General features: G+C 39.2%; 1 protein-coding gene across 1 annotated transcript in view; it reads right to left on the bottom strand.

The window, feature by feature from the left end:
- Nucleotides 1-15,898, bottom strand: part of LOC126203300 (cadherin-23) — a 420,699-nt gene that overhangs the window by 120,430 nt on the left and 284,371 nt on the right. Inside the window, exons 8-11 of the mRNA XM_049937557.1 lie at nucleotides 11,130-11,354; nucleotides 9,848-10,109; nucleotides 8,427-8,620; nucleotides 5,284-5,467 (exon numbers count right to left, since the gene is read on the bottom strand). Coding sequence (XP_049793514.1) covers nucleotides 5,284-5,467; nucleotides 8,427-8,620; nucleotides 9,848-10,109; nucleotides 11,130-11,354 — 865 coding nt within the window. The remainder of the gene's footprint in view (nucleotides 1-5,283; nucleotides 5,468-8,426; nucleotides 8,621-9,847; nucleotides 10,110-11,129; nucleotides 11,355-15,898) is intronic.

The raw sequence follows: 15,898 nt of genomic DNA, 5'->3' as shown, positions 1-15,898 counted from the left end.
TTTGCTGATTTTGGATTCCAAATACGACATTCAGTTAACATGCCAGTATGTACTGATATATAACATATAATCTGTACATGTCATAAATATTATAAAAAGGAAAGTTGCTACTCACCATATAGTGGAGACACTGAGTCACAGATAGGCACACCAAAAAGACTGTCACAATATAAGCTTTCACCCATGAAGGCCTTTGTCGAAAGTAGACCACACACACACACACACACACACACACACCAGTGGCCAGTGTGGCTTCAGCTACGAGAGGGAGATATGTTTGGTGGTGGTGGTGGTGGTGGTGGTGGTGGTTAGTGTTTAACGTCCCGTCGACAACGGGGTCATTAGGGACGGAGTGCAAGCTCGGGTTAGGGAAGGATTGGGAAGGAAATCGGCCATGCCCTTTCAAAGGAACCATCCTGGCATTTGCCTGAAACAATTTAGGGAAATCACGGAAAACCTAAATCAGGCTGGCTGGAGACTGGATTGAACCGTAGTCCTCCCGAATGCGAGTCCAGTGTGTAACCACTGTGCCACCTCGCTCGGTGGAGATATGTTTGCATGTGTGAGTGTATGTGTATGTGTATGTTGTCTATTTTCGACAAAGGCCTTGATGACTGAGAGCTTATATTGCGACAGTCTTTTTGTTGTGCCTTTCTGCAACTCAGCATCTCAGCTATATGGTGAGTAGCAACTTGCCTTTTCATAATATTGAATATTGTTACATAATATAAAAATAGACATGTGTGTGTGTGTGTGTGTGTGTGTGTGTGTGTGTGTGTGTGTGTGTGTGTGTGTCTGTGTGTATGTTAAACATGTCACCTCCTAAACCACTGGACCAATACGAACCAAATGTGGCATACATATCCCTTACTGTCAGGCAACAATCACTGTTGGCGTAATAACCATCTACCTATCATAGTTCAAAAGATATGCTGCCATAAACAATTAGATGCATGAAATACTGCTGCATCATGCATGAAGTTTTAATAATTTTATTCTTTACTACTAAGACACTCCTACAATTGGATCACCTTTAGGCAATCTTTCTGACACCTAGCAAAAACAACAACCATCTATAGAGCTATGAAGAGGCATTGCTATAGAGACGTTTACAACATTATGCATATTTCTTATGTATGACTGTTTCATAATTTCAAAGATGTTTTGATGAGTACACAGAAGTGAATTTTTTGAATATTACACAATGAAGACAGTTCACTTTTTATTTCCGTTTCTAACAGAGAATTTCAAAATTAGTAACTAGTCAATGCTGGGTTTGTCAGCTAGTAGTAATATATAACATGATATCATATAATGACTTATGCATTTATTTGAATCTAATCTGGGTTGAGCACAAAACTTTGAAGTGCACATATCATTAACACATAATAATTCCCCTCATTTCTGCCAGGCTATGCCCTTGCCTTTTGTTGTGAAGGAAGCAATTAAATTGGAACTCAGTCACATAGTTTAGAGACACCAGATGTTGTGGCAATAGTAACATCTGGCCAGTGTAATACAAGTGAAGAGAAGACTTGGCCAGAGTAGTGACTGATAGGTGGTGGGAAGACTGTAGAAGATACAGAAACTTATGTTTCAAGTAGCAGATCCTGCAGTGGTGGAAAACTGTACACAACAATTTGTAACAGATGTTTAACAGCCTTACAGCTAGTGGGCTCAAATACAAATTAAGTAATGGTACTTCTTCCTGAGCCAGTATTCAATATCTCATCCATGTACTGAACAGAAATGGTCTCAAACGCATGTCAACACATGTAGAGGAGATTAATAATATCCCTGTGCTAAATGATTTTAAGAAGCTATAGTTGTTCTTGAGCAAGATAGATTAACATAGAAAATTTATATCAAATGGTCTTATTACCATAATTGCTCTCTAGCCCAGGCTCATACGTACAGCAGTACCACAGGGTGGCCTGAGCAGACTGTAGACTGTGATACCAGAAGTACCCAAGAAGTAGTCATGGACTGGAATATTAGCACAAAATTAGTAAAACGTAAGTATAAAATCTGCTCTGACAGTGAAGTTGGCGACTTCATGATTTGGACTGGCTTCTATTCTATGTCTCTAACTCAATTTGTACACCCTTTAAGAGGCTTCCAATTAGCCCAAGATTTATTGTTGCAACATTGCATGTGGATTACATGAAATGACTACAATGACAGTGCAATAGCATGAGTGATTTTGAGGTACCAGGTATCAGATCAAGCTGAAACACCCACATTAGTAAGTACTGTAGCCTCCTCGGGTGGCAATGCAGGCACTGATTCTGGTATCTAGTCAATCATACAGATGGTGAATACCAACCTGAGATATGTTATGCCATGCCTGCTTGACCTTTTCAGGTAATTCTGTACGAGCTGTTCGCTGATGAGCCGTACAAGTCACTTCTCATCCCATCAAACCCCACACATGCTCAACTGGAGACAAGTTTGAAGTTTTTGCTGGTCTGGGAAGCTGCTCCACATCTTGCAGAGCACATTGCATTCCATGGGAGGTGTATGGATGAGTATTACCTTGTTGGAACAATACATCACCTTCCTGCGAGAACAACAAAAGAATGGGCCTAAATACATTCGGCATGTATCGAGTGCTAGTTAGCCTCCCCTTGAGAAACGCCAAAGGTGAATGAGATTGTAGTTTATTAGACCCCAGAACTTAGAGCCTGGGGTGGGGGCAATGTGTCTTGGATGAATGCACTTTACCAGACAGCACTCACAAGGTCTGCATTGTGTGTGAAAATGATCATAACTTGCGGCCGGGCAGAATCTGCTTTAATCACTGAAGGCCACAGGGTGCCATTCCATCTTCCAAGGGATTCTCCAATGGCTCCAGTCAAGCCATGCACATAGATGCTGTGGCATGACTGGAAGACAGGCTAGAAGTGTGTGTGCTGATAGTCTCACTTCTCATAACCGGTTCACAACAGTTAGCATTGACACATCTGGGCTCAAAAGCTGTTCTGTTATGGTAGCTGTATGATCTGTCACTGCTGCCCTTACAATACAATGATCCTGTTGGGCACTTTTGCTGTATGGACAGCCATAATCTCCTCTATAGGTGTGAAAACGTTGATGTGACCACTGATACTAGCAACATTGCACAACCGATGCAGCACATCTAACTTGTGTGTCAATTCTCTGGAAGGACCATCCGTCACTCATAAGGGCACAATTTGACCCCTCCAGACTTTCTGTATGGGCTGCAAAAAGCACGAGTGCGTCTGCGGGGCATGATTTCCTGCTAGCTTCACACATTTGCACCACACTGAGCCTTCTGGCGGTGAGCATTTTCTATTCAAAGGTAGGCACAGTTGGCACTATGGTAGCTATGTCATCACACTATCTGTTGGCAGATGACATTGAAATCATTATCAGTACATCTACTACCTCCCAGATGGCATATGATGTCACTGGATCAAAATTGACATCATTTTTCCAGGTGCATTAACTTCTTTTTCGGCAGTGTGTTTAACATCCCTGACAAAGGTCATGGGAAAACAACGTCAATTAAAATGTCCTATGTCAAGTAACATAGAACTTCATATGTGTATCAAGGAAATCTTACTACTGCTTTAGGCAAAGCATACTAAAGGTCCTTGAACTATGGTGAATAATGGTGCAAATCAAACAAAAAGTTTCTTAATTTAATGTACCAAATGCACAGGCCAAAGTGCAACAAAGATTAAAAAACGAAAATGAAGAACACAACCACTCACTTATAGTTGATTCATGTGTGGCACAAAGACACAAAATATAGCCCAGAACCTTAACTAGCTTTCAAGCTACTGTTTTTTCTAATGTAAATTCTCTCCCTATAGCTTACCCCTACTTTTTTCAGAATCTCGAACAGCTTGCACCATTTTATATTGTCGAATGCTTTTTCCAGGTCGACAAAGCCTATGAAAGTGACTTGATTTTTCTTTAGCCTTGCTTCCATTATTAGCCGTAATGTCAGAATTGCCTCTCTCGTCCCTTTACTTTTCCTAAAGCCAAACTGATTGTTACCTAGCGCATTCTCAATTTTCTTTTCCATTCTTCTGTATATTATTCTTGTAAGCAGCTTCGATGCATGAGCTGTTAAGCTGATTGTGCGATAATTCTCTCACTTATCAGCTCTTTCCGTCTTCGGAACTGTGTGGATGATGCTTTTCCGAAAGTCAGATGGTATACCGCCAGAATCACATATTCTACACACCAACGTGAATAGTCATTTTGTTGCCACTTCCCCCAATGATTTTAGAAATTCTGATGGAATGTTATCTATCCCTTCTGCCTTATTTGACCGTAAGTCCTCCAAAGCGCTTTTAAATTCCGATTCTAATACTAGATCCCCTATCTCTTCTAAATCGACTCCTGTTTCTTCTTCTATCACATCAGACAAATCTTCACCCTCATAGAGGCTTTCAATGTATTCTTTCCACCTATCTGCTCTCTCCTCTGCATTTAACAGTGGAATTCCCGTTGCACTATTAATGTTACCACCGTTGCTTTTAATGTCACCAAAGGTTGTTTTGACTTTCCTGTAAGCTGAGTCTGTCCTTCCGACAATCATATCTTTTTCGATGTCTTCACATTTTTCCTGCAGCCATTTCCTCTTAGCTTCCCTGCACTTCCTATTTATTTCATTCCTCAGCGACTTGTATTTCTGTATTCCTGATTTTCCCGGAACATGTTTGTACTTCCTCCTTTCCATGGTTTCTTCGCAGCTACCTTCTTTGTACCTATGTTTTCCTTCCCAACTTCTGTGATGGCCCTTTTTAGAGATGTCCATTCCTCTTCAATTGTACTGCCTACTGCGCTATTCCTTATTGCTGTATCTATAGCGTTAGAGAACTTCAAACGTATCTCGTCATTCCTTAGTACTTCCGTATCCCACTTCTTTGCGTATTGATTCTTCCTGACTAATGTCTTGAACTTCAGCCTACTCTTCATCACTACTATATTGTGATCTGAGTCTATATCTGCTCCTGGGTACGCCTTACAATCCAGTATCTGATTTCGGAATCTCTGTCTGACCGTGATGTAATCTAATTGAAATCTTCCCGTATCTCCCGGCTTTTTCCAAGTATACCTCCTCCTCTTGTGATTCTTAAAACTATGATGTTATTTTGAAGCACATATAGCATCTCTATATTTTTCAGCGTATTTTAAAATGTGAGACTCTTTATAATGAACATACATTCACTAAAACCTACGCCACTCTTTCAAAAATAATTATAGAAAGTATGAAGCATGTACATTTACAGAGAAACTGTGTCTTACCAGCATCTGTAGCTCGTACAGTGAATTCATATTGACCAAGCTGAGTGTCTGCAGCCCTAGCTGGAGTGTTTAGTTTCACTTCTCCACTTACTGGTTCTACAAAAAGAACACCTTCTGCATTTGGTGATACCAAACTATAAAAAATTTTTCCTCCGCCTTGAGTAGGACCATCCACATCAGTTGCCTGAAAGCAGACACATATCACAATTATTTCAATAGAAAGTCAACTATTGTGTAAGTGATGATATCCCTTATCATCTAAAATACAGCTCTCCAATTTTCCTGTTAGGTAATACTTATACAAATGTTCACTTGTGGCCGCAAAAGATGATGCTCAGTCATTCCATCTGTTCACCATATTAAATACATACTAGCATTGCAAGAAAGTCTTAAGGCATGTGGAACACATTACGAAATGTAACATTGCAGAAGCACAGTTGCAGTAACTACTGTATGCTTGACTTACTACGTCTCACCAATAAATGTAGTTCTGCTCATACAAGCAAGGACTTAAAAGTAATGACAATCCCTTTCCTGTGAGTGAAGGACTGGTAGTGTTGCAGTGTTCCACTACGTGTCTCTGTAACACTTTGTTTGGAATCATTTGATGTACCATCAACTGTGGGGAAATGTCTTGTTGGAGTGCTTGGTTTCATAAACGCTACTTAACATATACCGCAGTATTGGAGCTGATGACATGAGAGAGAAATGAGCTGTCATCAGGTTGTTTGCTGCTTGGAAAATCAGCAGCACAAACTTTATGGTTATGGCCCAGAACAGATCTCAAACAATAAGTGAGCCAGTGAAAGACTGTTTCATCATGTGCGTACGAGTTCATCGTCTTGTGGTCTGTACCCTATCTACTGTGTGTCCTCTCTCGCCCCCCCCCCCCCTCCCCCCGTTCACCAATAGTGGCTCATGATACCCAATGTTACCATAAAAAAATGTATCATTAAGGGTATCATTATCTACATCTCAAAAATAAGTTGACAATATACGTAAAGAAAAACATTACACTGATGAGACAAAACTTTATGACCAGTGCCCACTGTGAGAGTGAATCCTGCTTGGTGGCACTGCAGGAAAGTACATTTGTGGGGTAGAGATGAAGAGGGAATTATTCTAGCAATGATATAGACTGCAAATGGGGAAATCCACTGACATAAGCTAATTTGACAAAGAACAGGTTGTTATGCCCAGTGTCCGGGAACAAGCACCTCTTAAATGACAAAGTTGGTCAGCTGTTCATGTGCTACTAGGACAGTGAAACCCTGAATAGATGACAAATGTTGGACTTCCACATCTCATCATACAGAATATGGAGCTCAGGCACTTACTCATTCTGTAAAGCTGGACAGGCGGCAGTCTCTGGCAAATCCGATGACAGAGTACAATGCTGGTGCGGCTACAAGTACTTCAGAGTACATCATTCAGTGCACATTGCTGAACATGGGGCTTCACAGCAGATGAGCCATGTGCGTTACAATGCTGACCCAATGACATAATCAGTTCTAATTGCAGTGGATAAAGCTTCATCAAGAGTGCCATGGCTCAATGGAAATATGTCACCTAGCTGCATGAATCACATTTCTTGTTATATTACATTGATGTTCACTCCTGAATGTACCATTATCCAGAGAACAGTTACTCAAAACATTCAGCATGCCACAGATACATCCTGTCTGTGACAGTGTTGTGCTTTGGGGACAATCACCTGGCCTTCCAAGAGACCTGTGGTACCACACTCAAAGACGAAAAAAATACGCACGATGAAGGAATTATTCAAATGGAACAGAAATCGTAGATGTGATGTATGTACAGAAAAACAATTGATTACTATTTAATAAAAATTGAACGGTTTATTCAAGAGAAAGAGCCTCATAAATTGAGCAAGCCAATAACGCACTGGTCCACTTCCGGGCTTTATGCAAGTTGTTATTTGGCTTGGAATTCATTGATCGAGTTTTTGGATGTTCTCCTGAAGGATTTCCTGCCAAAGTCTGCCCCTCTGGCATGTTGGATAGTCAAAATCCTGATGAGGTTGGAGGATCCTGCCCATAATTCTCCAAACCTTCTCAATCGGGGAGCGATTCTCTTGCCGTGTATGGGTGGGTGTTATCTTACTGAAATGTGAACCCACAATGGCTTGCCATGAAGTGCAACAAAACAGGGCATAAAGTATTGTTGATGTACTGCTGTGCTGTAAACCAAAGGGCTTCTGCTATAAAATGAAATGGCACCCCAGACACACTCCAGGTTGTTGGGAGTATGGTGGGCAATGATCAGGCTGGAATCCCACCACTGTCTGGTGCACCTTTGGACAAGTCCTTGGTGGTCATTGGGGCTCAGTTCAGATTGGGACTCATCACTGACAACAATTCTACTCCTGTCAATGAGATTCCAGGCAGAAGATATGTTTGGAGCCATCAAGGGCAGTGGTGGAGTACCAACCTTACTGTCACCCACCATACAGCCTGACAGCCATAAGCTATGGTCTGTGATGCCATTTCTTTTCATGATATGTATGACCCCTTGGACTATCATCAGCAGCACCCTTACACCACAGTGGTACATTGATAATAGTCTAAGCCCTGATTTGTTGCCCTTTATGGCAGGCCATCCTGGGTTTACATTTCAGCAAGATAATGCCTGCCTGCACAGCACAGGAGTTTCTACTGCTTGTCCTCATGTTTACCAAACCCTACCATGGTCATAACAATCACCAGATATCTCCCAACTGAGAATATCTGAGAGAAAATCTTGAGATTCTGATGATCTAACATGCCAATTGGACAGAATTTGGTATGATATCCCTCAGATGGGTATCCAACAACTCTTATCATTCATTGCCAAGCTGAATAACTGCACCAAGGCTACAGGTGGACCAGTGCATTATTGACTTGCTTAACTTGTGATGCTCTTTCTCTTGAACAAATCATCCAGTTTTTCTGAAACTGTAATCATTTGTTCATCTGTATATGTTTTTTAAGTGAACTCATGTTGATATCTTGGCAACCAAATTTGCCTCATTTGAATCCAATGGAACACATATAAGCTACTATCAGGTGCCAACTCCACACTCACAAATATATATGTATATGGGGGGCATTTCTGCAGAGTGTTTACACATTGACAGTACTCACGTGAATGAAAAACTGAGGCTCAAAACTGGTTGCTCCTTCCCTTACAGTTCGGCTATATTCCTGCTGTTCAAAAACTGGAGCATTGTCATTTACATCTTCTACGTCTACAAACAAGTTCACAGCAGACACACGGCCTCCCCCATCAACTGCTTCCAGTGTCAGTGAGTATGATTTTTGTTTTTCAAAATCTAAACCTGAAAAAAGATATTAGTATTTGTAGGATCTGTGCAGGAACTGTTTTTCTTCCAAATTTGAATCAATCAATACATTAAATAACTCTGCCTGTGCTTAAAGATAAAGTTATAAAGTCAGCAAAACAAAGACAGAGAGAAAATAAAGAGCCTACAGTTATGGCACATAAACACTTTATAGTGAATGAGCAAAGAAAGCATTTCTAACTTTGATATTAAGATCATGCTACGGCCCCAGTAAATTATTCTTAGTAGTCTTGAAAACTACAGTCTCATTATGTATTATGTACATCATATCATATATTTCAAGAACTGAAGGAAAACAAGCAGACTGCATCACAGCTGCAAACATAATGTAAATGAATTAAGAGTAAACAGGATACATCTAGGACAGGTTATAGTATCTTCAGAGAGTAGAAATAGGAAATCATGTTACTGATTTAATTTGTTTTCAAAAGCTTCTTAATTTGTACTGTTTACAAGAGACAGTTCTATTACATTCAATAATAATGAAAGTATCAAAGATAGTAGCCACAATATCCTTTGACATCTTCCCTGCTTAACTCTTGGCATGTTCCATTTTCTCCAAATCTGTCCTATCTCATTTGGAAATTCCAGAAACCTCAAATAAAGTAACAAAAATTTGTGAATGTTGCAGATTTGTGTCCATTTCTCTGTCTGATGCCCTCTGACAAGCAGATTTAATGTTGTGTCACTTTATTTTAATTTAATTTGCGGATTTGTTTCAATCTAGTACATCTTTAGGAGAAAGAAAGTTGTTAAACTTTAAAAATTAAGAAAAAGTGAAATTAAATTAATGGAATTTCACAATGCAAGGGACTTCTACTGGAACATTGGACCACACTACAATCCTTCACAAAGTGAAAGCTCTGAATATTCATATAAATTTTAGTGAATTACAGCATGGAGCTGCATTATTTAAGTTATTATTAAAGCTTTCATTTTGAAGTATGGAACGTACTACACCACAGATAACAGGTGGTAATTAATTTTTAACTGCTTTAAAGTATGTTTAGTGAGCAGGACAGGCCAGATGCCTAATCACTGTAGTGAAAGTTGCGTTGACAATTATGTTGATGGGAATCATGAATTGTGTTAATATTTACAGTGAACTACTGGTACACATTTGCCCAATTTTCATGAACTACACAGTCAGGATTATACTGAAAATTGTAACTTGAACAATACAAGTATTACAAAAAGACTTGCCTTGAGAAGTGTTGGAAAGAAATACACCTCCTCCAACTGGATCTGTGGTAAATGCCTCTGATCCAAAGCCACGAATGGCATACATTATTTTTCCAAACTCTCCACTGTCCTTGTCCACTGCTGTTATATTAGCTATTTTCATTCCAGGCAAAACATCTTCTGGAACTCTTAATCTGTAAGATGATTGTGGAAAGACTGGAGCATTGTCATTGGCATCCACTAGATTGACTGTTACTTGAGAACTTGCTACCTCTTCTTCACTCTGCATGAAAAGATACATATAGTGAAACATAAAATCATAAAGAACAGAGAAAATTTATTGATGCTAAATATGAAATTAAATTTTACTAATGTTCAACTATGGAAAATCCACAAATTTTTGTTACTTTACTTGGACTGTAACAATATTACGAAAAGAATAGTTGCTACTCACCATATAATGAAGATGCTGAATCGCAGATAGGCGCAACAAAAAACTGTTAGAAAATGAGCTTTTGGCCTAGAAGGCCTTCAGCAGAGATAGAACATACACACACTCACACACACACTCATGCAACTGTAACTCACTCACAAATGACTGCAGTCTCTGGCTGCTGAGGCCACAGCAGCCAGAGACTGTCATCACGTGTGTATGTGTGTGTGTGTGTGTGTGTGTGTGTGTACGTTTTCTATCTTCTACAAAGGCCTTGTTGGCTGAAAGCTCATTTTCTGACAGTCTTTTCCAGTCTACCCCCCCCCCCTCCCCCCATCTGCAACTCAACCATCTCCAATATATGGTGTGTGGCAACCATCCTTTCCATTTTACAAATGTTCCACATATTCACATGAAGTGACCTACTGATTCAAAATAGAACATAGTGCTTCAAAGATAGGAATGAGTCCTAATATAAAATCTGTGTTCATGAACGGTATCAGAGCATTTTATGCAAAACTTATGGTTTGGTATGCACTATCATAAATTACTGCTTTTGTAGTAGTGCCTTTTTGGCATCCTCCACATTGTCACACTTTTGCTAATATTAATACATTTTTTTACTTATTCCATATCAGCAAATATCAATTAATTCTGTAAGTTCATGATTATGTGACCACTGGGTGCCATTAAATCTGATAGCTTCATAACATAATAAAATTAGAATTGTGAACTGTTTTTAACACTGAGTTTATGAAACTCAATGCTTTCACATTTAAAACTTAAGCATACTGTATTCTTAATGAGAATGTTTACACACTTTGTCAATTCAGAGTTTATGTCACATTTCTTTACTTCATAAAGACTTACTCCATTTCTGTTGACAGAGGCCACAACGTCAAACACAAGTGTTCTCTTGCTCTCATCATCCACATCATAGTCAATCTCTTTTGGGTCTGCAACCCTCACAACTACAGGAGTCCTGCCCTGTGCAGATACTGGATGGACAGTAAACACACCAGGAGGTGCATTCTGTATTCCCCTTAAGCTCAATGTGTAGCGTGCATTTTCCCCAGTGTCAGAATCAACTACCACCTGAAATGAAGAATAAGGAACCCTTATTTTTATAATAATTGGATATTACATAATAAGTCCAAAATGTGATCTGGAAAAAAGTCTTTAATGTTTTTTAAAGGCAGAAGTTGGGAAAGTAATGATTATCTACAAGGGATGTCTGTAAAGTAATGAGACTGGGTCTAGGAAAAAGAATTTACAGATCTGATCAGTACATATTGCTAAAATTCTACAAAATAGTCTCCTTGGGTGTCAGTACACAGCTGCCAATGCAATTCCCCCACTGAAAAGGCTCCTGGAAAGCAACTGACATAACCTCTTACAGAGACATCATGACAGTCTGTTAGATGACCAGAACATCATCAAAATGATGACATTTCGGACTTCTCTTGAACTCTGGGAACAGGAAAAAGTGTTGTGGTGTAAATACTGAGGTTATAAAGTGGCTGCAGCAGTGTAACAACCCTTGACTGGTCTGGGTAGGTAGTCACAAGGAAGGCGGTGTGGGCTGGAGTGTTGTTGTGGTGGAGCTTCCAGCTGTCAGCAATCTTTGGTCATTTCCGTCTGACAGCTCTCAGGATAAGAGCTTCTTTGTGGGAAACAGCATTGACTGTTCATCCCAGAGGTACAAAAAAATAAAAAAAAAACTCTCACTTTCTTGGGGTGCAAGGAGTCTGAGCTTCACTGATTGGTTTTGAGGTCATACTGGGACACCTGTGATTTGTCACCTGTTGTTATGTCATCTAAAAAGTCTGATTCACTTTTCTGACTTCTGCAACATCCCACAGGAAAAGTTAACTCATTGTTGCTTTTGTTCATCACTCAACACTTATAGCACCAATGTCACAACACTTATGGCACCAATGTGGCGCAAACCTTTCGCATGCTAAATTTTTAATAAATAAATTTGTGACCTATTTTTTGCACATGTTGAGGTCTTTGGTGATCAGTCTTACACTCAGTTGATAGTAGGAGCCCAGGAGATTTTTCACTTTCACCACATTTTTGTTCAAACCGCTTATTGGAGGGTGTCTATATTGCTCCAAGTCTTCAAAAGTCTTCCGTCCATTCTTGAACTCCCTAAACAACTGGAAAACTTAGGCCCTTGACAAGGCACTGCATTTGTAAGCCGACTTAACCAAGGAAAGCATCTTGGTATAGTTTCTCCCAGGCTAAAGAAAAATTTAATCATGCAGCACTGCCCCAGTAAATGCCCCATTTTTCATGCTTACTGCAATGACAAAAACTCATGCATCATGCACGATCCTCACTGTATAAAAACTTGGACATGACTGCCTCCTAGTGTGTTGCTTAGTTGAGACCCCTCATCACAAATCCCCCCACTGGGGAGCATGCTGCTGTCAATTGGAGCAATGCTTGGTGACCGGTTTCATTACTTTATGGACAAACTTGTGTGGAACAATTTCTTTAATTTGAACAATTTGTTTCTTATATTTCCACACAGTGAAGTGCATCGGGTTATTGTCCTTATTGACCCTACAATTATATAATGATAATCAAATTTGTTATAGAAGTTTATATATTATTCCATCCAGAAATCATACATTTAGATAAAATTTATTATGAAACTAAGAGAAAGTAACTTTATGGTATGCTAATAGATTTCGTTAAGTTTTATGGAGGACTTCAGCCTTAAAATCTATATATAAAAATTCAAATTGTATACTGTGAAAGAAATACATTTTGATTCAAAATTGTTCTGCATGAAATTACACAAATTATGAATGATAGGGGAATCACCGTTAAAATTTTGTTTTCTGAATAAGTTGGAAATTTCTGATGTAATTAATAAAATACCTCTCAATTGTGATTATTTTTACACATACAGGGTGTCCCATTTATCTTGACCACCCTAAATAACTGTTTGTTCAGATGCAAATCACAAAATTTTTCAAGCAAATGTTCTTTAGCCATCAGTGGGACATCAATCAGCATGATTGCCTTCGTTGTAGCTTTGATTTTTACAAAGATATGAACAGCGGTATGACTTTTTTAAATGGCACCCTGTATTATATATTGGGCAATTCATTTCCTCTCCTAAAGACCTATTCAAAAATGTATCACAGTGTACCATTCACTCAAACACAATGTTATTAATTACATAACACAACATTGACATTGACGCTCCCAGCACTTAGTGTAGGTACTTGGGGTAACGGAACATATCCACATGCTGAGGCTGACAGAGGACAAATGTAAAGATAAGTAGAATGCACAGCCATCATTCCATCAACCATCACCAGATGAAGAGTTGTGTTAGTAGAATGTACACCAATGAAGAGAAGGTAGAAATGCTACTCGTCACTGGGGAATGTAAATTAGCAGAGCAGTAATTGGAATACAGCTTTCTTATGTACGAGTACATTTAGTACAGTAGTTTAGTCCTTTTAAATACTGGTGTGTAGAGTAGGCATACGGTAAAGTCTGTCCTTCCTACAAACTGCATCAACATAATGTTTCTTTTATTGTTGTTTTGTTGAAGGTAGGCGAAATGCTACGCAGGCAACGGAATTGTACACAAAACGATATCTTGACAAGAACCTACCTTCCTGATGAATGTTTTCTCGTCTTGTTGCAATGCTTCAGAAAAAAAGTTTCAACCCACAACACAATCGTCATAGCATTTTCACAGACAAAGCTGCTGAAATTACTGTTCTCGTTTGCATAGCTATGAATCCACATGTGAGCACATGACAGCTTGAACATGAAACTGGCATTCCTAAAACCAGTGTACATCATATTCTTACACATCACCGGTTCCATCCTTACCATGTACACCTACATCAAGAATTCCATGGGAATGATTTCCAGAATCGTATACAGGCACAGTAGCAAATCCTCGCCAACCCAAACTTCTTCTCCAATGTTATATTTACTGATGAATCTTCCTTCTCAAGCAAAGGACAGGTAAATACAGTTGTTGTTGTTGTTGTGGTCTTCAGTCCTGAGACTGGTTTGATGCAGCTCTCCATGCTACTCTATCCTGTGCAAGCTTCTTCATTTCCCTGTACCTACTGCAACCTACATCCTTCTGAATCTGCTTAGTGTATTCATCTCTTGGTCTCCCTCTACGATTTTTACCCTCCATGCTGCCCTCCAAAACTAAATTGGTGATCCCTCGATGTCTCAGAACATGTCCTACCAACCGATCACTTCTTCTAGTCAAGTTGTGCCACAAGCTCCTCTTCTCCTCAATTCTATTCAATACCTCCTCATTAGTTATGTGATCTACCCATCTAATCTTCAGCATTCTTCTGTAGCACCAGATTTTGAAAGCTTCTATTCTCTTCTTGTCTAAGCTATTTATCATCCATGTTTCACTTCCATACATGGCTACATTCCATACAAATACTTTCAGAAACGACTTCCTGACATTTAAATCTATACTCGATGTTAACAAATTTTTCTTCTTCAGAAATGCTTTCCTTGCCATTGCCAGTCTACATTTTATATCCTCTCTACTTCAACCATCATCAGTTATTTTGCTCCCCAAATAGCAAAACTCCTTTACTACTTTAAGTGTCTCATTTCCTAATCTAATTCCCTCAGCATCACCCGACTTAATTAGACTACATACCATTATCCTAGTTTTGCTTTTGTTGATGTTCATCTTATACCCTCCTTTCAAGACACTGTCCATTCCGTTCAACAGCTCTTCCAAGTCCTTTGCTGTCTCTGACAGAGTTACAATGTCATCGGCAAACCTCAAAGTTTTTATTTCTTCTCCATGGATTTTAATACCTACCGTATTTACTCGAATCTAAGCCGCACTTTTTTCCGGTTTTTGTAATCCAAAAAACTGCCTGCGGCTTAGAATCGAGTGTAAAGCAAGCGGAAGTTCTGAAAAATGTTGGTAGGTGCCGCCACAACTAACTTCTGGCGTCTAATATATGTAGCTCTACACAGGCATGCTTTGTAGGCACAAATAATACTGGCGCCAAAACCTCTGCGTCAAGTAAAAAAAAAAAAAAAAAAAAAAAAAAAAAAAAAAAAAAAAGGGTGGAAGACGAGCTTTTTTTCTTCGCCCCGAGTTTCTACCACTGCATTTTCATACATTATCCAATGAAGTAAACACAAATTCCGTATTGTTCATCTTCGAATGTAGCAGAATTTCAATGTACTACGAAAATCCGACTGGCAAGACTGTTTGGGATGTTTGTCAATATGGCCAACTCTACGTTCTGAATTTTTTCCTACCTGTGAGAAGAGATGGTTGCTAATAGGAACCTGATGAAATGTGAATCACATGCAGTATTCTCTTCACCATAAGAATAATACGAAAATAAACATTTTGCCCTGTATTCTTTCATGTTTGGTGCTATCTCATTTAAATCATGTCTGCCTAATAAACTACAAAACTAGAGTGAGACAACAGCAAACGCGGAAGAATATACGTATCGTGTCATGTTTATATTTGTATTATTCTTATGCCTAATAGTGATACAGTCAGAAATGAAGCACGGCAACTGACTAGATTTTTAAATCTAAGATGACTCAAATTTCTGTGCAGAATTTGATGTACTAAAGAAGCAGCCGCAAAGATT

The sequence above is a fragment of the Schistocerca nitens genome, chromosome 9 (assembly GCF_023898315.1).
Source record: "Schistocerca nitens isolate TAMUIC-IGC-003100 chromosome 9, iqSchNite1.1, whole genome shotgun sequence".
NCBI classification, from domain to species: Eukaryota; Metazoa; Arthropoda; class Insecta; order Orthoptera; family Acrididae; genus Schistocerca; species Schistocerca nitens.
Note: the sequence above shows the minus strand (reverse complement) of the source record. Positions and strands in the feature narration are given on the sequence as shown.